This window comes from Babesia bovis, assembly GCF_000165395.2.
Source record: "Babesia bovis T2Bo chromosome 4 map unlocalized Chr4_2, whole genome shotgun sequence".
Taxonomy (NCBI): domain Eukaryota; phylum Apicomplexa; class Aconoidasida; order Piroplasmida; family Babesiidae; genus Babesia; species Babesia bovis.
Genome location: NW_026261572.1, coordinates 366,843 through 387,327, shown reverse-complemented (window position 1 = coordinate 387,327; position 20,485 = coordinate 366,843). Strand labels below are relative to the sequence as shown.

General features: G+C 44.7%; 12 protein-coding genes across 12 annotated transcripts; 5 read left to right on the top strand and 7 right to left on the bottom strand.

The window, feature by feature from the left end:
• Positions 1–50: 50 nt before the first annotated feature.
• BBOV_IV001710 (DNA mismatch repair protein C-terminal domain family protein) lies at positions 51–3,035 on the bottom strand. Its single transcript, XM_001609286.2, has 8 exons — positions 2,869–3,035; positions 2,748–2,834; positions 2,637–2,710; positions 2,465–2,599; positions 759–2,431; positions 637–724; positions 303–601; positions 51–268 (listed from the first exon to the last, which is right to left on the bottom strand). Exons 1-8 carry the CDS (start codon positions 2,993–2,995, stop codon positions 100–102), a joined length of 2,652 nt encoding a protein of 883 aa, XP_001609336.1. The 5' UTR covers positions 2,996–3,035; the 3' UTR covers positions 51–99.
• Positions 3,036–3,906: 871 nt separating this feature from the next.
• On the top strand, positions 3,907–6,731 carry BBOV_IV001700 (Transitional endoplasmic reticulum ATPase domain protein). The gene has a single exon (XM_001609285.2). The coding sequence runs from the start codon at positions 3,962–3,964 to the stop codon at positions 6,728–6,730; it is 2,769 nt and encodes a 922-aa protein (XP_001609335.1). The 5' UTR covers positions 3,907–3,961; the 3' UTR covers position 6,731.
• Positions 6,732–6,733: 2 nt separating this feature from the next.
• Positions 6,734–8,843, bottom strand: BBOV_IV001690 (putative aspartyl-tRNA synthetase). Its single transcript, XM_051767104.1, has 7 exons — positions 8,555–8,843; positions 8,248–8,439; positions 8,026–8,211; positions 7,860–7,972; positions 7,771–7,824; positions 7,495–7,735; positions 6,734–7,457 (listed from the first exon to the last, which is right to left on the bottom strand). The coding sequence occupies exons 1-7, from the start codon at positions 8,811–8,813 to the stop codon at positions 6,736–6,738; spliced, it is 1,767 nt and encodes a 588-aa protein (XP_051623049.1). The 5' UTR covers positions 8,814–8,843; the 3' UTR covers positions 6,734–6,735.
• Positions 8,844–8,847: 4 nt separating this feature from the next.
• Positions 8,848–9,552, bottom strand: BBOV_IV001680 (ribosomal protein L34 family protein). Its single transcript, XM_001609283.1, has 2 exons — positions 9,145–9,552; positions 8,848–9,088 (listed from the first exon to the last, which is right to left on the bottom strand). The coding sequence occupies exons 1-2, from the start codon at positions 9,405–9,407 to the stop codon at positions 8,878–8,880; spliced, it is 474 nt and encodes a 157-aa protein (XP_001609333.1). The 5' UTR covers positions 9,408–9,552; the 3' UTR covers positions 8,848–8,877.
• A 77-nt stretch (positions 9,553–9,629) lies between these two features.
• Positions 9,630–11,173, top strand: BBOV_IV001670 (putative integral membrane protein). The gene is made up of 6 exons (XM_001609282.2): positions 9,630–9,820; positions 9,856–10,126; positions 10,165–10,269; positions 10,307–10,537; positions 10,579–10,813; positions 10,855–11,173. The coding sequence occupies exons 1-4, from the start codon at positions 9,650–9,652 to the stop codon at positions 10,459–10,461; spliced, it is 702 nt and encodes a 233-aa protein (XP_001609332.1). The 5' UTR covers positions 9,630–9,649; the 3' UTR covers positions 10,462–10,537; positions 10,579–10,813; positions 10,855–11,173.
• BBOV_IV001665 (uncharacterized protein) lies at positions 10,426–10,976 on the bottom strand. The gene has a single exon (XM_051767545.1). It carries the CDS (start codon positions 10,915–10,917, stop codon positions 10,465–10,467), a length of 453 nt encoding a protein of 150 aa, XP_051623590.1. The 5' UTR covers positions 10,918–10,976; the 3' UTR covers positions 10,426–10,464.
• Positions 11,174–11,297: 124 nt separating the features above from the next.
• Positions 11,298–12,975, bottom strand: BBOV_IV001660 (uncharacterized protein). The gene has a single exon (XM_001609281.2). The coding sequence runs from the start codon at positions 12,902–12,904 to the stop codon at positions 11,333–11,335; it is 1,572 nt and encodes a 523-aa protein (XP_001609331.1). The 5' UTR covers positions 12,905–12,975; the 3' UTR covers positions 11,298–11,332.
• A 126-nt stretch (positions 12,976–13,101) lies between these two features.
• On the bottom strand, positions 13,102–14,161 carry BBOV_IV001650 (Hsp20/alpha crystallin family protein). Its single transcript, XM_001609280.2, has one exon. It carries the CDS (start codon positions 13,994–13,996, stop codon positions 13,112–13,114), a length of 885 nt encoding a protein of 294 aa, XP_001609330.2. The 5' UTR covers positions 13,997–14,161; the 3' UTR covers positions 13,102–13,111.
• A 182-nt stretch (positions 14,162–14,343) lies between these two features.
• Positions 14,344–15,675, top strand: BBOV_IV001640 (GTPase family protein). The gene has a single exon (XM_001609279.2). It carries the CDS (start codon positions 14,374–14,376, stop codon positions 15,643–15,645), a length of 1,272 nt encoding a protein of 423 aa, XP_001609329.1. The 5' UTR covers positions 14,344–14,373; the 3' UTR covers positions 15,646–15,675.
• Positions 15,647–18,112, bottom strand: BBOV_IV001630 (Pre-mRNA 3'-end-processing endonuclease polyadenylation factor C-term family protein). The gene is made up of 3 exons (XM_001609278.2): positions 16,945–18,112; positions 15,784–16,911; positions 15,647–15,748 (listed from the first exon to the last, which is right to left on the bottom strand). Exons 1-3 carry the CDS (start codon positions 17,932–17,934, stop codon positions 15,662–15,664), a joined length of 2,205 nt encoding a protein of 734 aa, XP_001609328.2. The 5' UTR covers positions 17,935–18,112; the 3' UTR covers positions 15,647–15,661.
• Positions 18,113–18,257: 145 nt separating this feature from the next.
• On the top strand, positions 18,258–19,343 carry BBOV_IV001620 (uncharacterized protein). Its single transcript, XM_001609277.2, has 4 exons — positions 18,258–18,382; positions 18,418–18,485; positions 18,522–19,003; positions 19,039–19,343. The coding sequence occupies exons 1-4, from the start codon at positions 18,282–18,284 to the stop codon at positions 19,312–19,314; spliced, it is 927 nt and encodes a 308-aa protein (XP_001609327.2). The 5' UTR covers positions 18,258–18,281; the 3' UTR covers positions 19,315–19,343.
• A 157-nt stretch (positions 19,344–19,500) lies between these two features.
• On the top strand, positions 19,501–20,097 carry BBOV_IV001610 (putative integral membrane protein). The gene is made up of 2 exons (XM_001609276.2): positions 19,501–19,924; positions 19,963–20,097. Exon 1 carries the CDS (start codon positions 19,615–19,617, stop codon positions 19,909–19,911), a length of 297 nt encoding a protein of 98 aa, XP_001609326.1. The 5' UTR covers positions 19,501–19,614; the 3' UTR covers positions 19,912–19,924; positions 19,963–20,097.
• Positions 20,098–20,485: the final 388 nt, after the last annotated feature.

Below are 20,485 nucleotides of genomic sequence, written 5' to 3'. Positions count from 1 at the left end.
TTCATGAAACACACTCTTGCACATTACACACTTTTCCAGTAATCAATGATACGTGAGATATAAGTGCTTCGGTAATATTACCAAAGGCCTGGCTGCTGATTACTGGGTGATAATGCTGTTAATTTGCTCGGTGGTAATCAAGCACTTCATTGTAGGCCTTCCATGAGGGCAATTCCACGGATGCACGAGTCCTGCAAGTCTATCCTTGATTACTATCATCTGCTTCATTGTCAGTGGATCTCCTAGCTTGACAGCGTCCTTACAAGCTCTGGGACCAGTTACTTTCTATATCATAGACATACCTGTTTGCCAATATGTTCCATATTCGTTTTGGTCTTGGTAGTATCGTATTAGCTCCCCAAAGCACCTGGGAGGCGCTAGTATTTGTTGGATCCGGCTGTGACGAACTTCCACTTTGTGCCAAGTCATGTACAAATGACACAAAATCCTCTTCACCTAGTATTTGTCCTAAAACCTGTGGGAATGAGCTTAGGTATATACCAGGTTCTCGATTATAACCACCTTCATCGTTAACAACTTGGCGCACTACTGTGGCGGCAAATCCATTTTCATATAGCAGATCCAGGTTGGCCTGTACTACCTGTAACGCGTATGCTCATGATAAGCAGGAGCTACCTGTTGATGAAATGGCGATAAATCTACTTTTCTTTCACACACTAGGGGTTGCCGTTGTATTTTCACACTTGAGTTGTATTTTTCAAATCTGTTTCATGCTATGACTAGGATCACAAACCTACTTGGTCTTCTCGTCGGCAGCATGTGGATCTATTAGATACACCGCATACTTAACTTTGTTACTCTCGCTATATTTACTCTCGAGCTTTGCTATTATGAACCCGTTATTAAACTGTCCGCATACTTGCATCCTTAGGAATATCTTTGGGTCTATGGTTTCGGTATCTATTGGATGGAATCCCGGTTCACTAGATGAACCGAACATGCGATATACTTCAGACTTCCGGAAATTGTCATCATATACTCTTTGTAGCTTTAGGTTGAGTACCTCATTTGTTTGTGCAGTGTCACTATTGACTGCATCTTCCGTCCTTGGGCTAGGTCTATCTACGTTTGATTGTGTACTTGCAATTTCCTGGGCATCTGTTAGGCTATCTCGGGCCACAACTTCCTGTTTTACAACACTGAGGTGTGGATCCAGTTTAATGGGCACTCCATCCTCTTCTGGAGTGGAGTTGTACTCCAGGGTGGTGGAAGAGTTCGAGTCGCCATTGAACTGCGGATCAGGTGTATCCACATCGCGTGGTGTATGGGCCAGCGGCTCCTGTTTTACAATGCGATCGGTGTTGTAGGTCAATTCAGTAATATCTATCCCACCACTATCCGTACTATCCTTTGCGATGTTCATATCGTTACTTGAGTTATATACTGTAGTCAACGATTGTTGCGTGCATACCATGGACATGGCATATGCGTCCAACACTTCTTCGTGTATGCTTAGTGTTGACACACTACTGCTATCCGCTGTTTCAGCACGGCTTGAACTGGGCATCCTATTAACTACCGCTTTTACCTTGTGGTCGTCTGCAAACCATTGGTCTATAGTGTTACTATTTTTCAATACACTGTTGTCCCTAGTTGATGTAACCATGAACGATTGCAGTGACCTCTGCTTGCACTTTGCATTCCCTCGTGGTCCAGGATCCCTATGGTCACCATTCACTTCATTGCCTGGACAAAACACAAATGAATCAGTACTCTCGGTCCTTGAGGACTGCATATCGGGACTGGATGCAGTGGAAGACCGACTAAATTGCAACTGCTTCATCCTTAATGGGTCATTGGTTATAGAATCCTTGGCCATGCGCATCATGTAAAGCTCAAGTATACCTTCCTTGAGCTGGCGTGTTATAGTATCCTCCTGCATAAGGAACAACCGTCGTTTATCCGGGGCTAAATTCACGTCTACATGCTTGGAATCTATATTTATATTCAGGACGTATGCTACGTTATATTTGCTGGAGAACTGCTTGTGTACATCCTTTATGCACCGTTTAAGCTTCTTCATACCGTCTACTGGCCTCCTGTTGATAAATAGGATCTGTATATCGTTATTCTGCCTTCCTGTTTGTGGCGTGCTAATAATACCTTCTACGCTCCAGGTATCACGTGTAAGCTTGATATCCAGTACGTTCTTTATAAAATTGCTCCCGAAAATCTCGCCAGACACCTCACGTATGCTCTTGGAAGTACCCGTACTAGAGAATAGACTGCTTATCTGGTGGTTAGTGGACGACATGTTAGTTAGTAAGAACCGTATTTCTGGGTAAATCAGTGCATATTGTTGTACAATTCCTACTGCCCCTGTAGCTTGCGACTTAGCACCCTTGATCAGCAGGTTACGGCGCACCGGGTATGGTTCAAACAGCTTCGAGGATGTCACTACGGTTCCGACCTAGAAAATATATTCCACGTAAAACCGAATTACCTTTTTAGCTATTGGCGTTTTCTCTATCAGTGACCCATCTCTATCAAATTTAAGGTACCATCCAACTTCTTCCTTAGCAACTCGTGTCTCCACTTCAAGGGTACTGACATTAGCAATTGAGTTTAGAGCTTCGCCCTGATAGCGTTCAACATAGAAATTCACTAAGACATACCCTGAAACCATGGCTGCTGAGTGAGGTGAAAATATCCTCGAACTGCTTGATCTTTGACGTTGAGCTCCGTTTTGCTGGGATGGTATCAACAGAAGATGGGTTGTATCATACCTAGCTGTTCGAAGTTAAATGCTTCTATACCACTTGCGTTATCTGAGACCGAGATGGATGTAAGCCCCTGGTCAACAAGTTTAATCACTGTCCAGGATAAATAGCGCATTGTATGACGTACCGATATCAGTGGCTCCGGCGTCGATTGCATTCTCCACCAGCTCGCGTACTACGCACTTAACTTCGGATATGACCTGAAGGCTGCGATGGCTCGCGCTGCGATCGGCTGATAGGCCAACAATACTCATTTCTACAACTTCATTTGAACGCGGAATATAGATACACACTGAGAGAAGGGACTAATGTAACCATTTACTCAATACAGTGGCCACATCACACATGTGTGTGTTGGACGTTATGCTACACATTCCATGTGTAGGCATACAAGCTCCATTCTATATACTATAGCACACACAGTTACTCGAACACATATAATTCTATTTTACGTTGCAATATTGAACATGTGTATTTATTTTGTATCTTAACATCGCTACTGATCCGGGCACTGTTAACTATGACGTCGTTTAGATATTCCCGTTGTCTATACGGATATTCTGGCGCTATACGCTTCACTAACTGTGTGCTATATCGCCCATCAGTGTTTAGAGGTACCTGTTAGCTACACATTGACGCGGTGGAACTAATAACTAACACATCCCTTTTCAAGGTGGTATATAGCGTATAATAAACAGGTATCTAATACTATTCACTCCTCTGGACCTGTGAATTAACTGGAACATGGATGCCATCGAACTGGTATACTATATCGATAAAACATATCCATGCTATTTACCGTACAGATTCAATAGTAATTAATCATGTGTAATGTATTAATACATTTCCACAATAGAAGATCTGCTGAATTCTACCCATGGGTGTTCTATATACCACGGTATAACACAGTCACGTCATCAAGCTCTTTACGTGTTATTATATCACTATTTTCTATAAAACACTGTCTAGTAAAATATAGTTTGCAAATATATCAATAGACACTTTATTTCGTAGTGTTATTCATATTACTGTTGCCGTTGTTCCCATTAGAAGAAGGCGGGTTGGGAACATGATTTTACATCCTTCCACACACTTTTTGTTTATTAATACTTATCTCTTTGATAGACAATATATTAACAATTTGACTGCAGTATGCATGGAAGGAGGAAGGCGTTGAGATGACTCGAGTTCAAAAGGTGTAGTCTGGCCATTACATTAGAATGCCGAGTTATCGTAATAATTTATCAAGGTATTTCTTGTTGCTATATTTTCTGTGTCTGAGTTCTATATTAGCGCTCGATGTTAGATCTGGACCTCGACAGAAGGTCAATCTTTTGCCGTCAAGTGCGCCCTGTCATGTGTCTAAATATGGCACTAGTTCGTGGTCGCTGGCACTGATACCTTTCGGTAGCGGGGGTAACTCCGGACCAGATAAGGACTCAAAATCAGTTAAGGAAGGCTTCAGCGGGTGGCCTTGGTCCAAGAAGAAGGATGATTTACCATCTGGAGGGAATCCGCATAGCCATGAGGACAGCTCCGAGCCGACATTACCTGAAAGCGATACCGTAGAGCGTATTAGCAAGGGACCCAGTCAGAGGATATTGGAAGGTCTGATACCTAACCTATTTGTATTATCCGGTGTGTTTGATGGTAACAGCAGCATAGAAATACGCATGGGCAAGGAACCTGCTAACAAACTGGGTGTTGCAGAGGGCAACTTAGTCCGTGTCCGTGGTAAGAAACGCTGTGACACGGTATGTGTAGTGGGCATAGACCCTAACATAACTGACAACCAAGTTCTTATACATTCTGACACCCGTCGTAACCTGAAGCTGCGTACTGGCGACGTCATGTCCATAGATCTCATTTCTGATATCCCACCTGCCAAATTGGTAAAGCTAATGCCATTTGAGGACAGTGTCGGGCCGATACTAGCTCAGATGCCGCAGACTCTGCGGCACACGTTCCCCAAGATGCTAATGAAGGTAATTCTTGACTTCTTCAGTCGCGAGATAGCATTGGGACGCAGGCGTCCTGTTCGACTGGGTGACCACATGACCCTGCAGTTGAAGTTCCAGGACTCCACAAAATCGTCGCTCGTGTTGCTCCCTAACGACCACAACGAGACCAACAGCTTCGTTGTTGAGTTAAAGATCATGTCTATTAAATCCTATAAAGACGACTACCGGGGTATAATGGACGTTGAATCTGGATTGATATCCGGTGAGAGTGTCCTTGACTGCAGCGGTCCTTCCTTAACTCGTGAACAGCATGACGCATCTTATGGTGAACTCGGTTATGACGAGATTGGTGGTATGGACAAGCAGCTATCCAAGATTAGGGAGCTCATAGAGCTGCCGCTGTTACACCCTGAGGTGTACAAGGCTGTTGGCATATCACCTCCTAAGGGTGTGATACTGCATGGCCCTCCGGGTACTGGTAAGACCCTGATTGCCAGGGCAATAGCTTCAGAGACCGGTGCCCACTGTGTTGTTATCAACGGTCCAGAGATCATGTCAAAGCACGTTGGCGAGTCGGAGGCCAAATTGCGCCGTGCATTTGAGAAAGCTTCGAAAAACTCGCCCGCAATTATATTCATTGACGAGATAGACTCGATAGCAACTAAGCGTGAGAAGAGTCCTAGCGAGCTGGAGCGACGTATCGTCAGCCAGCTTCTAACGCTGATGGATGGCATTGAACCCAGTAAGAACGTAGTTGTGCTGGCAGCTACGAATCGCATTAATTCGATAGACACCGCGTTGCGCAGGTTCGGCAGGTTTGATCGTGAGATTGAGATAGCCGCCTGCGACGAGGAGGAGCGGTATGAAATACTAAAGATAAAAACTCGCGGTATGCGCTTAAGTCCTGATATATCCCTGAAGAAAATCGCAGGCGAGTGCCATGGCTATGTTGGTGCCGACATAGCACAACTCTGCTTTGAGGCTGCCATGTGCTGCATTCGTGAAAATTTAGCTTCTATGGACATGCTCCAGTTTGAGGACAAGGTATCTCCTGAGGTCCTCAACAAGCTAGTTATTCAAAATCGCCATTTCGCGGAGGCCTTGCGCATATGCAACCCATCGACCCTCCGGGAACGCCGTGTACAAATTCCGGAGACTACCTGGGAGGATATAGGGGGTCTTGAGGACGTCAAAAAGGAACTCATCGAGACAGTCCAGTATCCCGTTGAGCACCCTGAGAAATTCCGTAAATTCGGTCAAGCTTCTAGTAAAGGTGTATTGTTCTACGGCCCTCCAGGCTGTGGTAAGACTTTGTTGGCCAAAGCAATAGCACATGAATGCAATGCCAACTTCATATCAATCAAGGGTCCCGAACTACTGACCATGTGGTTTGGTGAGTCCGAAGCGAATGTACGTGAACTGTTTGACAAGGCTCGCGCTGCTGCGCCGTGTATACTCTTTTTCGATGAGATCGACTCCATAGCTAAGACTAGGGGCGGTCCCGGTGGAGGCAGCAGCAGCGGCTCCGAGGCTGCAGATCGTGTGATTAACCAGATTCTCACGGAAATCGATGGTGTGAATGTAAAGAAGCCTATATTCATTATCGCGGCTACTAATAGACCAGATATATTGGACCCGGCTATTTGCAGGCCTGGGAGGCTCGACCAGCTGATTTACATATCGCTACCCGATTTGAAGAGTAGAGAAAGTATCTTCAAGGCCGCTTTGAAGAACTCGCCGTTGGCCCCCGACGTCAACATACGCAGGATGGCAGAGGAACTGGAGGGGTACTCTGGAGCGGACATTGCGGAAATATGCCACAGGGCCGCCAGGGAGGCCATCAGGGAGAGCATTGAGCACGAGATTAAGCGAGGCCGCCGTTTAAAGGAGGGTGAGGAGGACCCGGTGCCGTATATAACTAACGAGCACTTCAGGGTTGCCATGGCCAATGCCAGGAAGTCCGTCCGCAAGGAGGACATTAAAAGGTATGAACAGTTTAAGAAAAAACTTGCTTCTAGCACTGGTTAAGCATATTAAGGTGTAAGACGTTTAGGGTCCCTGGGGAACAGCGAGGTGCGACGTATGTTACCAGTACCTAGAAACAGCATTTCCACACGTTCAAGTCCTATACCACACCCGGCATGTGGAGAGGCACCCATTTTGAAGGCCTCTATGTAACATGAGATGGTCTTGGGGTCGATTCCACATTCCTTGGCTCGCTGCAGCAGCAGGTCCGGGTTATGGATACGCTGTGCACCCGAAAGGATTTCTTCACCTCGCATGAAGAAGTCGTAGCTGTGCGTGAACATTATGCCATCGCGTTCCTTGGGCATGGTATAAAATGGGCGTGCGTTTAGTGGGTACTCATATACAATGTAGTAATCCGTGTTGTACTTCTCCTTGACAAGTCGGCCTAAACGTTTTTCCTGCTCGGTGGAGAAGTCATACGACGATATATCGTCAGGAATCGATTCCGCAAGCTCGGTGCCGCGCAGCATTTCCACAGCCTCTGTGAAGCGGATGCGCGGCGTCTGATCCAGCCATTTGAAAGGTTCCACAGAGGGCTGGTGCTTCTGGAAAATCTCAACTTCAGTTTTACATTCCGTGTTGATCCCGTGGAATACATGCTTCAGCATGTCGTCGATCAGATCCACCACCTCCATGTAGTTATCGCGGATCTCCATCTCCATATCAAGCCCTACGAACTCGCAAAGGTGGCGGTGGGTATTACTGTTCTCAGCCCTGAAAACCGGGCCTGGGTATAGAGTCAATATCCTGGCAACAGAACGTACCTATCTCAAATACGCGTCGGAAGTCACCAACCACCGCAAGCTGCTTGTACAGCTGTGGCGATTGCGCAAGGCACGCATCGTTGTCAAAGTACTTCAACTTAAATACGTTGCAGCCACCTTCGCTGGTACCCCCAAGGAGCTTAGGGCTATGGATCTCAATAAAGTCACGCTTTAGTAGAAAATTGCGGAACTGTTGGCAAATTTCCGATTGAATCTTGAATATGGCGAGGTTTAAAGTAGCCTGGCAATTAATGTTTCGTTTATGGTTGTCCTTACCCTAAGATCCAGTGGGCGGTTATCCAGCCTGGTGTCCTGATTGACCTTGATAACCTGAGGCGCATGAAATGCCAACAACGAAAACTCACACTAGGGTTCTTGCAGGCCTCTTCATCATCAGTGTTGTTGGCGTCACGGATCAGGAATGGCATTGTAGGATTGGCCTTGCTGATACAAATCAGCTTGTGCACCTGTAACTCGCCTAGATAAGTATGTGTGCAGTATAGTACTAGCAATCTAGTGGACAGAACTTACATTTAGCTGTGGTCGAGGTTACCGGCACCTCGGGCCTTACTACCTTCCCCAGGACATCGACAATGGACTCCATGGACAGCGATGCAGCCCACTTGGCCATGTCCTTGGATACCATTTCCTGCCGAGAGTCAACTATGCATTGTAGCGACTCATGCTGCTGCCTCAAGATGATAAATGTCATGGTACCTGTGCCACTATATCTCTATGAACCCCGGTGCCTACCCTTGCCACGAACGTCATTGATACGTCCACGCAGCCATACAACCTGGCCTTCAGCCGAATCGATATCCTTTATCTCCACCCATTGTCTAGTAGGTAAACAGGATATCGTCGGCAGTAAATAGCCAAACGATGCAGAATCTAGGTCTGATACTGTGGTCTCAAGCAAAAGCTGCTTTTGCCGTTCTTGCTCCTCTGTAGATGATGTGAACAATATTTATCACTTCTAGTGCTACACATAGACACACTGATCTGCCAGTGTTCTTAGGGCAACGAAACGTTGTAGCTAGGATGCATCCAAGACACCTACCACGAGCCTTCAGACGCTGCTGTTTGGCATCCAGCTTGGCTTGTGCTGCTGGAGATATAACCTGGTCAAGGTTATCTTCACGTTTATCCATGATGTGCAGACGAGAAGGGCTGGAAGATAGGAAACGCTGGTGGACGTATCCGGGGCTATGGAATCTACCGGAGGTGCACGATGATCTGGCCGTATAAGAACCCCGTAGTACCAAAAGCCGTACAGAGTGGAAAATTAGTAATACAAAAGATGGTTTGCGCAAGGCCATGCGCTAAGTATAAAAAAAAGTAATACTACAGTATAGCGTGCCCAACAGGAAATTAAACACAGGTTTAGGCCTTGGGAGCAGCCTTCTTCTTGCTTGGCTTGCCCTCCCTAGACTCGCGGGCACCGTCAGCCTTGGCGCTCTTAGGGGCCTTCTTGGCAGCGCCCTCCTTCTTCTCCTCAGCAACCTTGGCGGAAGCAGCGGACTTCTTGGCCTCGCGCTCCTCAATTACCTTCTTAAGAGCCTTCTGCTCCTCCTTCAAGAATGCGCGAATGATCCTAAAGAAAAGTGAAAAAAGTTCAGAACGGTCTACAGAGACTGAATGGTGACGTACCTATCCTTAACACATTTGTGGCAACGAACACCACCGTAAGCACGTGATACTCTACGCTCACGCTTCTTCAAGTTGCGGTAAAGGTGAGGCCTGAGAGCTGGAATACCAGCAAGTTTGCACTTGCAGTCACCACACTTCGGGCCCTGGGCAACCTTAACGCGGCGCTGGACGACCAAGCGGCCACCAGGGGTCTTAACCTTGCGCTGCTTGTTAGATCTGGTGTTGTAACGGCAGTGACGCCTTAAAACTACCCTCTGTACCATGGTTACGATATAACAACGGCTATAGGAGGATGCCCCGATAATGATATAGAGAGATGCACAGCCTATATACTACAATGCGATGCAATTGTTAATTATATATACAATGTGCGACTTAGAGGCCAGGTAAATAGAGTAAACTAGAGCCTTTTGGCCGCCGAAGGCCAACGCGCTATGGGGTGGGAACCAGCCAAGGTACAACTCCTCAACGAATCCATGGATTTCAGTATTCCTAGATACCTTAAATGCCACATGGAGCTTATGTAGTTCATTACGGACCAGTGGCCGCAATATGGGCCCTGGTTACCGTAATATCCAGTCATTCCGGGGCCATTGTGTTACCAGCGCCAAATCACATGAATCATGTTTTCCAACCTGCAGACACGCTGGCATTTAATTCATTTGAATTGGCAAAGGTTTGATAAGTTAATAAAAGTACCACTTTGTGTAGATTTTCGGTCGTTTAACAGATCAATCGCCCATAGGCAGCGTTCTGGCCACTCCCACCTGTAGCAACCTAGACGCCAATGTGCAAAAACGCCGCAAATGGCATGGCATTTTCGAACGTGAAGACGAGGAAATTGATAGCAACCAGTTCCGTAGCCGGCTTGCAGCAACTAAGCTCGTTTGGCCAACCTACTACGTCGCCAACCGGCAGACTCCCTACTTGGTACCAGATAAACAACGCCACAAATTCAAGTTAAAGGGATACCTGGGTCACGGTTAGTATTGTTATCTAGTTACTAGTTAAGTGTGTCAGTAGTGCCCACTGATCTGCAAAAAACAAACGTCCCAAAGGAAGGCGACCCCCGTGATCAGAAAGTTGTTAACATTGGCAGCCAGCCACTCGATAAAGCGGCTGCTGGTATGTTTACAGTAGTCTCAAACAAACAGAATTACAGATACGGTCTTCAAGGCACTAAGTCATAAAGATGGCAAATTGACGATTAACCATATATTGGCATTCATCAAATACCACTCCCCGTTGCTAGAAATGGTCAACTGGGAGACTTTCATCGCATCTCTACCAGTGGGTCCAGATGATATACCCGTATAGACGTCATATAATCTCTATCTCAACCGTCTGGCCACAAACAGTGCATTGATGCATATTTTCAAGACCCTTCACAAAGGTATGTCCCTTGGTTATGCATTCCTGCTGGACCTGTGGTAGACACTTTTCTATACGCTTTTTGCGTGTCTTTTTTGTAGTTTTATCTGGAAGCTTCCGGGGAGCCGTTTCCACCCGCTTGTGTTGGCTTAAAGCTTGTAATTCAGATGTCTTGTACAAACGCATTGGCAATCTGTACCCCCGCGGGTTTTTAACCAGACGTACAGTCAGCGGGACCCGCGGATAGCGTACACATTTTATATCGGCAACATTGGATTGCGATGTGTCGTCTTTATTGGTACAAGATTCGTCGATTACATGCGATATATTGGCCTGCAGGTCCGAGGCGCTCAACCCGAACAGCTCACGAGCTCTGCTCTGCGATACCCACTCACCTTTCATTAGGAAACCTGTTTCCTAGCCATCTACACAACCCTGGATCTGTATTGATCATATTGAGGATTGTTCCTAGATGTGTAGTCCCCTTGCATGATGTCTTCCAACCCAAGTGAGTTGGGTAAGGGACTACACAACTAGTACATCTTGGGTCTATTATTCTGTTGGTAACTATATCCCAGAGCGGTCAAACAGAAAAGTTATAATCGCAGTGGCTATTAACACTCTAGTGTTGAATCTAAACATCTAAGGGAGTTCCCCGGGAATATAATCGTCTATTCCTATGTAAAGGAATGTCATTACGGATGAATTGTATATCTCCATTTTCTATAGTAATTCCTGGACAGATCTAGACCATTGATAATGACATCATTATCAAGGAGTGTATAGACGTTATAAAAACATTTAGTTACCATGTTTACTACTGCCTAGGTATGCCGCGCATCTCCAAGAGATGCTTGAATAACGGTAGTTGAGTAGTTGGCATAAACGCTACAAAGTAGACGCAATAGATAACATAGTCAAAAAACAAATCGATGAACAGCATGAAATGCTCATCCCAAACGAAGGTTTGGTCCCCAGTAGTCTGGAGACATAAACCCCGAATAATCGAGTATATCTCTGGCTTCAATATGGAAGCGAAGAAACCTATCTTGAATAACTTGTACGCCTTCAAATGGGCATATGCGATACCTGCGTCACTGTTGAGCGATTCGTCAACCACCCGCGCCCTTATAAGTAGAATGTTGAAATTAGTAGCTATAAGAATAGCTACGAAACTTATAGTGTAAACGAGACCACGCGTTACATCAACACCAAAGATTAATATCTCAATGAAACCGACTACACAGGAAAATACTGTCACAGACAGCACTAACCTAATCTCCACACCAGATAAATGAGGACGTAGTATCTTCCACCCAAGAGCCAAAAGAAGTAACAGACCCATTAAGCAGTTTTCATGAATACGCCTCAATACGTGAGCCAGTGTCCACAGTATGTTCGAATGCTCACCGGTATTGATCAACGAATCTAGTAAAAATCTGTCTAGCCGTAAGTAGAGACCGATTAATCCAAAGTTAAGGGCCATGATATAATTCACCATATTCGCAGTTGATCTAAGATTTAATAGCAAATATGCAAGTGCCAGTATACCAGTAAAACGATATACCGACTCCCAAAATGAAATGACAGGCTCAAAATACTTCATTTCACTAGGTAAGTGGTCATTATAAGGGTTCATGAACGTGATCTTCCCGTCGAGTAGCAGCTTTCGCTCATCAGCGTTCAGTATCATCAACACGAACCGGTCAGTTTCCTTGGCAGTAAACCTGAATTTTATAGGGACACCAACCTCAGATATAGGTATGCGCATATCCGCAGCAACGTTGCTGCTAACAATGAATTTGTTGTTACCCTTGGCAGGTTGCAAGTGCTCCTCAGTCGCTACGCTGGAATATATGTCCCACTTGGCCTTGGACATTAGCAACAAGTAAACATTGTCCAGAGTTTGTCTATCCGATATGCCGCGGTCAACCAGGGGTTCCTGCAGCGGCATATCGTCATCATTCCGACGAGTAAACCATTTGTGTAAATTATGGCCAAGCTGGAACCAACTGTGATGATCTTGGTGATGGCCCTCATCCACTGTTCTTATTCTTACCCTTAATGGATTGTGACGATTTGAATAGTCAATGCCATTCTTCATCGATTTAATCAATTCCTCAGGGTGACGCGCTATTTTGATAACAGGACCGTCCAAAACATTGACTACCTTTATCATTCCCTCGATGGTACCACCTTCCGTAAGAGAAAATTGGTACCTAGGGTTGTACATCTGATCGGAATTAGCACCTAATACAGGTACAAAACACATTGGAATGCGCAATGACTTGTAAGGACCATCAGATTCTTTAAAAGTGGTCACCAGGGAATATGTGCTACGCACAGCTGCAGCGAGCATCAAGACCCACCGCAGCAGTGACGCAGACATCTTCAGAACGTGAATTCCAAGACCGAGTGTCCATATATCAGTGTATAATCATTTTTGTACCGTGATTCCACGGGTTCCTGTATCCTACACATTCCATTTGATGAGTGGCATATAACCCGCACACCGGATGCCATTGTGTACATGATCTCCTACAAAACCAGGCAAGGGTGTACGTTATGGTTTCTACAAATAATTTATATTTGTTTACTAATGTCTTTTCGGTATTTCAATGGTTAATGTGTCGTTGCGCAACCTCGCTTTCGCATCGAGTTCCATGGCATCCCGCGGTAAGCTAACGGAGTGCTGGAAGCTCTCGGAATAACGCATTTCGGATTCATGATCGCCGCGTTTTACCCGTTCTGCATGACCAGAAACTGTCAAAAGACCGTCGCGAATCTTTATCTTTATGTTTTTAGCATTTACATTAGGTATAGTGAATGATAACTTGTAGCTTCGGTCGTCCTCTTTCCGGATTATATTCATGTCCGATTGTTCCCTGGGATTGCTATATGTGCCACTGTTATATAACAGCGGATCCCTTAATGGGCATACTCTAGGCTTCCCAAATGAGCCCCGTTCCCTAGATATACGATAGTTCTGCAGGTCTACAGAGATGTCTGGATTGCTGTGATCGGGATATCTAGGATACATCCACATTTTGTGGAATGGCTCCATCATATCCCAGGTGTTATTGAGAACCGACCTTCCAACGTCCATGATACTATTAAAAGAATCATCATGATACCTAGAAAAAGGCGATACATAATCATCTCCAAATACCCATCTGTTCATATCATCCATATATCTCCTTAAAAGGTTGTCCGTTGGAATAGTACGACCTGGTAATGGACACCGTCCAGTCACCGGTGGAGTAAAACATGAAGGTCTGCTCCACGGATCACTGTATCCATATGCAGCTTTGAGTACATCCGACGGATTTAATGGATTCCAGAACTTGTACTTTGGAACATATATACCCCGATTCTGACTTACTATCCTACTAGGATTGTATAGTCTAATCATAGGAACAACTGTGTGACCATACGTGCTTCCACGGTCAATTGGAATATTCATACTGCCACTATAATACATTTTGTTATATAACACCAATGGCGATTTGTTGACCTGTAGAATCACATTCTATAACCATAGTCTACACAAGAGATACTAAGAAAAATCGCAATATGTATTACACAAAAATGTGTAAATTAATCACAGGTAGTTCATCCTTTAGTTTAGTGAATTATATCCAGGAGTCTCCATCACACCCACAGGTGGTTGTGTAATTACATGGCACATCTCTTATCAGATACACATCAGAATATTTTCATAATTATAAAGTCCATTTTAACAAATTAGGCATAGGTTGAATGCTATTTGCTAATATATAGCATATCGCAGTACAATGGCTTTTGGAAAGTCATTTAAATCGCATTTAATATATTGAGATCCATAGCCATTGATACTAAATGGCGCGGGACTTTGTAATAGGATGTGTCGGCAAGCCTTCCTCTGGTAAGTCTACCTTTTTCAATGCCGTCTGCGTGAATCCAAACGCAAAAACCGCAGCGCACCCATTCACTACAATCGAGCCTAACCACGGAGTGGCGTTCTTTACTACGGATTGCCCATGTGTAAAGTATAACGTCAAATGTGCGCCATCCTTCGGAAGTTGCAGGAATGGCGTCAGAAGAGTACCTGTCAAGCTACTGGATGTCGCAGGGTTGATCCCAGGGGCTAACGAGGGCCGTGGCATCGGGAACAAGTTCCTGGACGACCTGCGCCACGCAGACGTGCTGATGCATATAATAGACGTCTCCGGGAGAACTAACGAAAAGGGAGATGCAACAATAGGATACGATCCATCAGGAGACCACTCATGGTTAGTAGAAGAAATTGAACTATGGATTTACAATAACTTGTTACCCAAATGGACAACAATGGCAAAGAGGCATTTAATGAAGAAGGATAATGCAGTAACAACACTCCATAGCAAATTGTCAGGATACATGGTACCAGAAACCATGGTCTCACGAGTACTTGACCTCATGGAAGTGAAGCACTCACAATTCGTTGACCTACTGGAATGGGATGAAAAACAAATTCGCAAATTCGTCTCCGTATTCGTGCAGGAACGGTTCAAATTCGTATTGGTACTGAATAAAATTGATTCAGAAGGTGATACGGATGGAAACACACTACGGATATGCCAACGACACCCAGACGTACCCACAGTAATGTGCAGTGCACTAGCCATGTGCTTCCTGCGCAAAATGCAATCACAGGGATATATCGACTTCTTCGAAGGTGACAGTGATTTCTATATGCACGGAGATTCCGATGATGACCCTAGGAACGACCGCTTGAAACCACCAGATGAGAAGCTACGTACCAGACTCAACAATATACGTGACCTGGTATTATACAGATTCGGCTCTACAGGGGTAACTTCCGCCCTAAATGAAGCCACTAAGGCAGCTGGAGTTATCTGCGTCTACCCCGTGAAGAACCTGAAAACATTTGGCGACGATGAGAGCAGCAGCAAGGCATTCCGAGAATGCATCACCGTGATGCCCGGAACCACAGTACGGGAGTTTGCAAGCATGCTGCATTTTGAAATTGGACGCAACTTCCACAAAGCTGTGGGAGTATCTGGTATGCAGCTAGCAGAGGATAAGGTCCTAACAGATGAAGATAACATCGTTAGCATCATAACAAAAGGGACAGTAACACAAACATAATGGTGCGATAGTTAAGCTAGAATGTTACCGGCCTCAAAGCAGCCTTTATCGTGTTTAATATGGAGATTGCAATGTTGGCAGCCTCCTTGTCTTCACAGGTTACCTGGTACCATATGTTAGACACACCTAAAAACCTACTTCGCAAGTACTAAGGTTGACGTCCATGCCAACAACAGGCGAGTTCTCGGAATATGGATTCTGGATTAGAAACTGCAGTTTCCTGTGGCCTTTGGGGTCAATTGATTCCTCCTTGACACAGGGATCTACCGGTGCCCCGAATTTCGCAATCAGCTGCTTCTCTGATACCTCATAGAAGACTGAGTCTTCCTTGAGTAGAACGTTAATCCCGGATTCCTGTAAGCATTCTTTGGGGTTCACGATCAACTGTATAGCAACCATGTTGATACTATCAGCAACGAGGTCCGCCACTGGGTTAGAGGTCCAGGTCATCCTTAGGCGTCCATTGGCAACAAAGACTGTTACCAGGCCTAGAACACGTAACTGGTCATTGCCTATTATCTCCACCTGATCGTAGATGCCATCCAATGTTGCTTTCAGGTCCTCTAGGGTACCATTGAACTCAATGGTCATCTGTTGATCCAGATAGCTGAGGTCCAAGGAGACTGAGTTCTCCAGGTCATCGGCATAGACCACTTTGGGTTTGTTTTCGCCAACCAGGACCACGCTAGAATATGCCACGGTATCGTCAGGGCCATGAGTTGCAATTCTCTTAGCGTCATCTGCTATTTGACCCACGGCATGGATAGTGGTGTCCGGTGGGAAGTTGAGAGTTATCATCTGTAGCACCTCAGGCATAAAAACAGAAAGCTCATTGATCTCCTCAGAAAGCTTGTCCCTCATACGAGTCATCTCATTACGCTCACCATGGACAAGGATGACATTCGGAACGGATAACCTCCGAATGAATTCCTTGGTTTGATGGTAATCAGCATGAGCACTAAATGATATCTGGTCCACGGAGCATAAGCGTTTAATGGTTTTGTGACCAACGTTGACCACCTCAGGGTCGCGTCGTAACTCATCCGCAAGTGTGCCCTTAACGGTGTAACCCGTTAAAACAACACCGTTTCGACTGTCTGGTGCTATCTTCTCAAAAATCTGTAGAGATGGCCCCCCTTGCAACATACCAGGAGAGGTCATTACGATACAGGGGCCATCAGCTTGTAAATATTGCGATATCTCGGCAACTGATCTGGCATACTTAACAAAAGTGAAGTTGAATGGGTTAAAGCCATTATAGACGCACTGTAGACATTTAAAACACTATGAAGGACTCACCTCCTTGATGTAGTCACCGCATAAACCCACAAACGTTTCATATACACGCAAGGACTTTTGCGCCAAAGGTGATATGTAGAAAATAGGTATGGGCTGAAGGTTACGGTTGGCCTGCCAATACTCATCTAGTATCAGTAAGATTTCCTGGGCCCTACCCAAAGCAAAAACTGGTAAGAGGCACTTGCCACCACGAGTAACAATCTCTATAACAGAGCGAAGGAATCGGCGTTCGCGTTGAACGCGCTCCTCATGTATCCTAATACCATACGTGCTTTCACATATTAATAAATGGGCATTTATCGGTGGTATCTCAGCACAAGGTACGTGCCTGTCCACTTCAGTTGAATAGTCACCAGTATATAAAATGCGTACGCCATCCATCTCAACGAGAAACATGGAGGCCCCGAGAACGTGGCCTGCCCTGTAACACGAAAACTTTATACCACCAACGTCCTTTTCCTCATGGAAATCTATGGTTTCAATCTTTGACAACGCATATTCCACGTCGTCGAATGAATACAAACCAGAACCGCAAATGAGTTCATCCATGAGACCTTCCTTTGAATCGGAACCATCCTGAAGATCCCTAGGAGCAGTCCTGTCAAATATGGATTTCACGGTCTGTAACTGCTCCATACGAGCATAGTCAGTCCATAGTAAATGACATATAGCCTTAGTAGCATACGTCATGAAAATACGACCCTTGAAGGATGTCTTAGAAAGTAAATACGGAACGGCACCACAATGGTCCAAGTGGAAGTGAGTAATCAAACATAAATCAACCTTAGATAAATCAATAGCCTCAAAGACAGGCAAAGCACCAACACCAGATAAAGCTGGATGCAAACCACAGTCGAACATAACATTGTGTTTACCACGTTCCGCAAATACACATGACCGACCAACTTCACAACCAGCACCAAGAACTGTAATATTCGTTGGATTTACCACATCGCCAATGTGCGAAGCTGAGTTCTTGTTGGATTCCATAGTCGCGACTTTTACCTACATGGAATGATACCCTTACTGCCCATTTTATGGACAAAGTGAACCAGTTAATACGATAACAAATGAGATTCCTTAAGCATCCTTAATTAGATACCTCTGATATAATACACCAAAATCAATCCAGAGATTCTCGGAGATATTCCAGTAATTCACACAGAACATATACTCCTTTTATAACTATGCAATAATACCTATTTATAGCACATTGGTGTAAAGTGTATAGACAATGGTTGTCTTGAACGTAATACACACTACAACCTGTGCCCACATAACATTGATTCCTAGGCACCGTTGCTTTTTTTGGTGTAATTCATACTATTTTAGCTAAAATGGATATTGATAGTAATCCAAAGTATCGCCGTATAAACCAAGATATTGCCGAAGGTCGTTTTTACGACTCACTCCAACACGTGCTGAGCGCGTCGAAGCGGTATGTTATTGCTAAAGGAAGTCTACGTTTACCAGGGCAATAATAAGCAAGAAGTATTATGAAGCGTTCTATGTTTTACGCCATTTTGCAGGGGTGTACATAGGTATGATCCATAGTGTCTTATAATAACTTGCTACAGGGGTAAAGGAATATGCCCAGAGTCTCGAGTTAATGAAGGAGTATATTAATATCGCAAAACAGGGGTCAATAAGCCTCACTACCGAGCATGTGGAGCAAATTAATACCTTTTTTAACGCCGTCACTACGGCATTGTCTGTGGAGGAGCCGTCTGGACCACTCACCAAGGAAAAGATAGTTGAAGGAGCACTGGCAATCATGGAAGACGCTTTGGAACTTATACCAGATAAAACATTATACAAGACATTGGGGCAATATTACATCAATGAACGGGATTTGGCAGTAGCACAAAGGTATTTAGTCCATACCCAGGATGTTGAGGCGATTTATGACATGTTGGAAAAGTGGTGTTCACATGTTGAGGAGCATGAACGGGGATTCATATACCTACGTTGTATACTAATTCAGTTGGCACTGGGAGATAGTACCAGTGCTAAGTGCCTCCTGCTCATGTTAAACCTGGATTTCGAATCTGGAGAGGGAGTAAGTGGATTTCATTGCTACTGACACTGACCCAGGTACCATTGCCAATACAACTGGCACATATACTCACTGAAATCTGTGAAGAACCTGATTTCCAATTGTTCAAAGTTACATGTAAAGTATACAAAACAATCATCGAGGCGGATCCTAATTTCATCCGATTGATATTAGCCATCAGACAAAGGATATTCCCAGGACATAACGATCCTACCGATCCCTTTAATATCAACGCATCACCATCACCCATGGAAGGTAACCCTTTTGCAGCTTTACTAGGGCCATTCATGCAGAACTTTGGCCCGATCAGCTGATTTTTAAGTTACAGTTCACAATGGAAATATATAATATCGCTATGTAAATATATTGGTCACTGTAGTCAGCTTTCTGTACGTGTCTTTAGGGGATCAACCAATGAGTGTGCACGTCTTCAAGAGGTATCTGATGTGTATCGGGGAAACTCAACCTTCCACCACATACCGTACACAAGAGATCTATTATTTTCCTAAAAAGGTATATCCACTATTAAAGAGCAACTGTTAGCCACGAACAAGTTTATTAGGGAACCACCTTATCACCAGGGGACTAACTTGTTTAACAGTACTCCATAAAAGATGACAGAATCTAAGCAGAGCATTTCATTACATGAGGTACACGCAGTTAGGCTACTGGGTAACTTTACCGGGTTAATGCTCACCGTGCCAGCGGGCATTGCACTGGCACTACCAGTAGTCATCCAATACTTCAGCCCGAATCGCACATTGTCAACTGCTATCACGGCTATTGTGGCTACTTTATCTGCGTTAGGTATTGCCATCAGATTCGGATATATAGCATGCTACGATGATCAAGGCAGCGGCGAGTCTCAAGCCCGGTATATCATGGGAGATAAGACCACAAAGGCCGAGTGATGCCAATGGTGAGGTACGATAGCAGGGACGTTATGATTTATTTTATTACAGGTGAATGGATACGTTCAGTGTGTAGTATCCCTGTAGTTGCTATGATATAGAATTTCGTTCCTTAATAAGCAATAATGAATACCAAATCGTAATTTACACCGCGCTATAATTTTATTACGCAAGCTGTATGTATCATATTTGCTATGTGAAAACCCAGCAACGACACCGGTAACCGTCATTGAGTGTGTGCAGGTAAAGTTTAAATAATCTGGTGTGTTCACGGATCAATGTTAACTGTATCACGATTCAATTGCAAAGGGACCCTTCCAGATCATAATTTATCGCTCATAAATTTGCCATGTGTCCGCATATCCAATAAATGTACGACCGCGGATGCATAAAACAGCCCCCCTCGGGTTAAAGATCTCAATACCTTTGCACATGGAATCCTCCTCATATTGGAGGTGTATAACATCTCTCAATATTTGGTGTGTCTACGTTGTCGGCCTTTGTGTATTATGATCCTTGTAGGACTTTACCCCTCGCACCACAATATATCTGTTATGTATAGACAATGCCGGTA

What these genes read in the sequence shown, in the direction of transcription:
- BBOV_IV001665 (XM_051767545.1), bottom strand. Translation starts at nt 10,917, where the DNA reads ATGAAAGGTGAGTGGGTATCGCAGAGCAGAGCTCGTGAGCTGTTCGGG.
- BBOV_IV001670 (XM_001609282.2), top strand. Translation starts at nt 9,650, where the DNA reads ATGCCACATGGAGCTTATGTAGTTCATTACGGACCAGTGGCCGCAATA. An exon ending in ATTCATTTGAATTGGCAAAG is followed by an intron (nt 9,821 to 9,855) that starts GTTTGATAAGTT and finishes CACTTTGTGTAG; the next exon opens with ATTTTCGGTCGTTTAACAGA. An exon ending in AAAGGGATACCTGGGTCACG is followed by an intron (nt 10,127 to 10,164) that starts GTTAGTATTGTT and finishes TAAGTGTGTCAG; the next exon opens with TAGTGCCCACTGATCTGCAA.
- BBOV_IV001690 (XM_051767104.1), bottom strand. Translation starts at nt 8,813, where the DNA reads ATGGCCTTGCGCAAACCATCTTTTGTATTACTAATTTTCCACTCTGTA. An exon ending in CAATGACGTTCGTGGCAAGG is followed by an intron (nt 8,212 to 8,247) that starts GTAGGCACCGGG and finishes ATAGTGGCACAG; the next exon opens with GTACCATGACATTTATCATC. An exon ending in AGGCCTGCAAGAACCCTAGT is followed by an intron (nt 7,825 to 7,859) that starts GTGAGTTTTCGT and finishes CATGCGCCTCAG; the next exon opens with GTTATCAAGGTCAATCAGGA.
- BBOV_IV001620 (XM_001609277.2), top strand. Translation starts at nt 18,282, where the DNA reads ATGGATATTGATAGTAATCCAAAGTATCGCCGTATAAACCAAGATATT. An exon ending in GTGCTGAGCGCGTCGAAGCG is followed by an intron (nt 18,383 to 18,417) that starts GTATGTTATTGC and finishes TACGTTTACCAG; the next exon opens with GGCAATAATAAGCAAGAAGT. An exon ending in TTTTGCAGGGGTGTACATAG is followed by an intron (nt 18,486 to 18,521) that starts GTATGATCCATA and finishes AACTTGCTACAG; the next exon opens with GGGTAAAGGAATATGCCCAG.
- BBOV_IV001700 (XM_001609285.2), top strand. Translation starts at nt 3,962, where the DNA reads ATGCCGAGTTATCGTAATAATTTATCAAGGTATTTCTTGTTGCTATAT.
- BBOV_IV001710 (XM_001609286.2), bottom strand. Translation starts at nt 2,995, where the DNA reads ATGAGTATTGTTGGCCTATCAGCCGATCGCAGCGCGAGCCATCGCAGC. An exon ending in TCAGCAGCCATGGTTTCAGG is followed by an intron (nt 2,600 to 2,636) that starts GTATGTCTTAGT and finishes GAACGCTATCAG; the next exon opens with GGCGAAGCTCTAAACTCAAT. An exon ending in TGGAACATATTGGCAAACAG is followed by an intron (nt 269 to 302) that starts GTATGTCTATGA and finishes AACTGGTCCCAG; the next exon opens with AGCTTGTAAGGACGCTGTCA.
- BBOV_IV001610 (XM_001609276.2), top strand. Translation starts at nt 19,615, where the DNA reads ATGACAGAATCTAAGCAGAGCATTTCATTACATGAGGTACACGCAGTT.
- BBOV_IV001660 (XM_001609281.2), bottom strand. Translation starts at nt 12,904, where the DNA reads ATGTCTGCGTCACTGCTGCGGTGGGTCTTGATGCTCGCTGCAGCTGTG.
- BBOV_IV001640 (XM_001609279.2), top strand. Translation starts at nt 14,374, where the DNA reads ATGGCGCGGGACTTTGTAATAGGATGTGTCGGCAAGCCTTCCTCTGGT.
- BBOV_IV001630 (XM_001609278.2), bottom strand. Translation starts at nt 17,934, where the DNA reads ATGGAATCCAACAAGAACTCAGCTTCGCACATTGGCGATGTGGTAAAT. An exon ending in GCGGTGACTACATCAAGGAG is followed by an intron (nt 16,912 to 16,944) that starts GTGAGTCCTTCA and finishes AAATGTCTACAG; the next exon opens with TGCGTCTATAATGGCTTTAA. An exon ending in TCAACCTTAGTACTTGCGAA is followed by an intron (nt 15,749 to 15,783) that starts GTAGGTTTTTAG and finishes ATATGGTACCAG; the next exon opens with GTAACCTGTGAAGACAAGGA.
- BBOV_IV001680 (XM_001609283.1), bottom strand. Translation starts at nt 9,407, where the DNA reads ATGGTACAGAGGGTAGTTTTAAGGCGTCACTGCCGTTACAACACCAGA. An exon ending in CACAAATGTGTTAAGGATAG is followed by an intron (nt 9,089 to 9,144) that starts GTACGTCACCAT and finishes ACTTTTCTTTAG; the next exon opens with GATCATTCGCGCATTCTTGA.
- BBOV_IV001650 (XM_001609280.2), bottom strand. Translation starts at nt 13,996, where the DNA reads ATGTATTATAGTGGCAGTATGAATATTCCAATTGACCGTGGAAGCACG.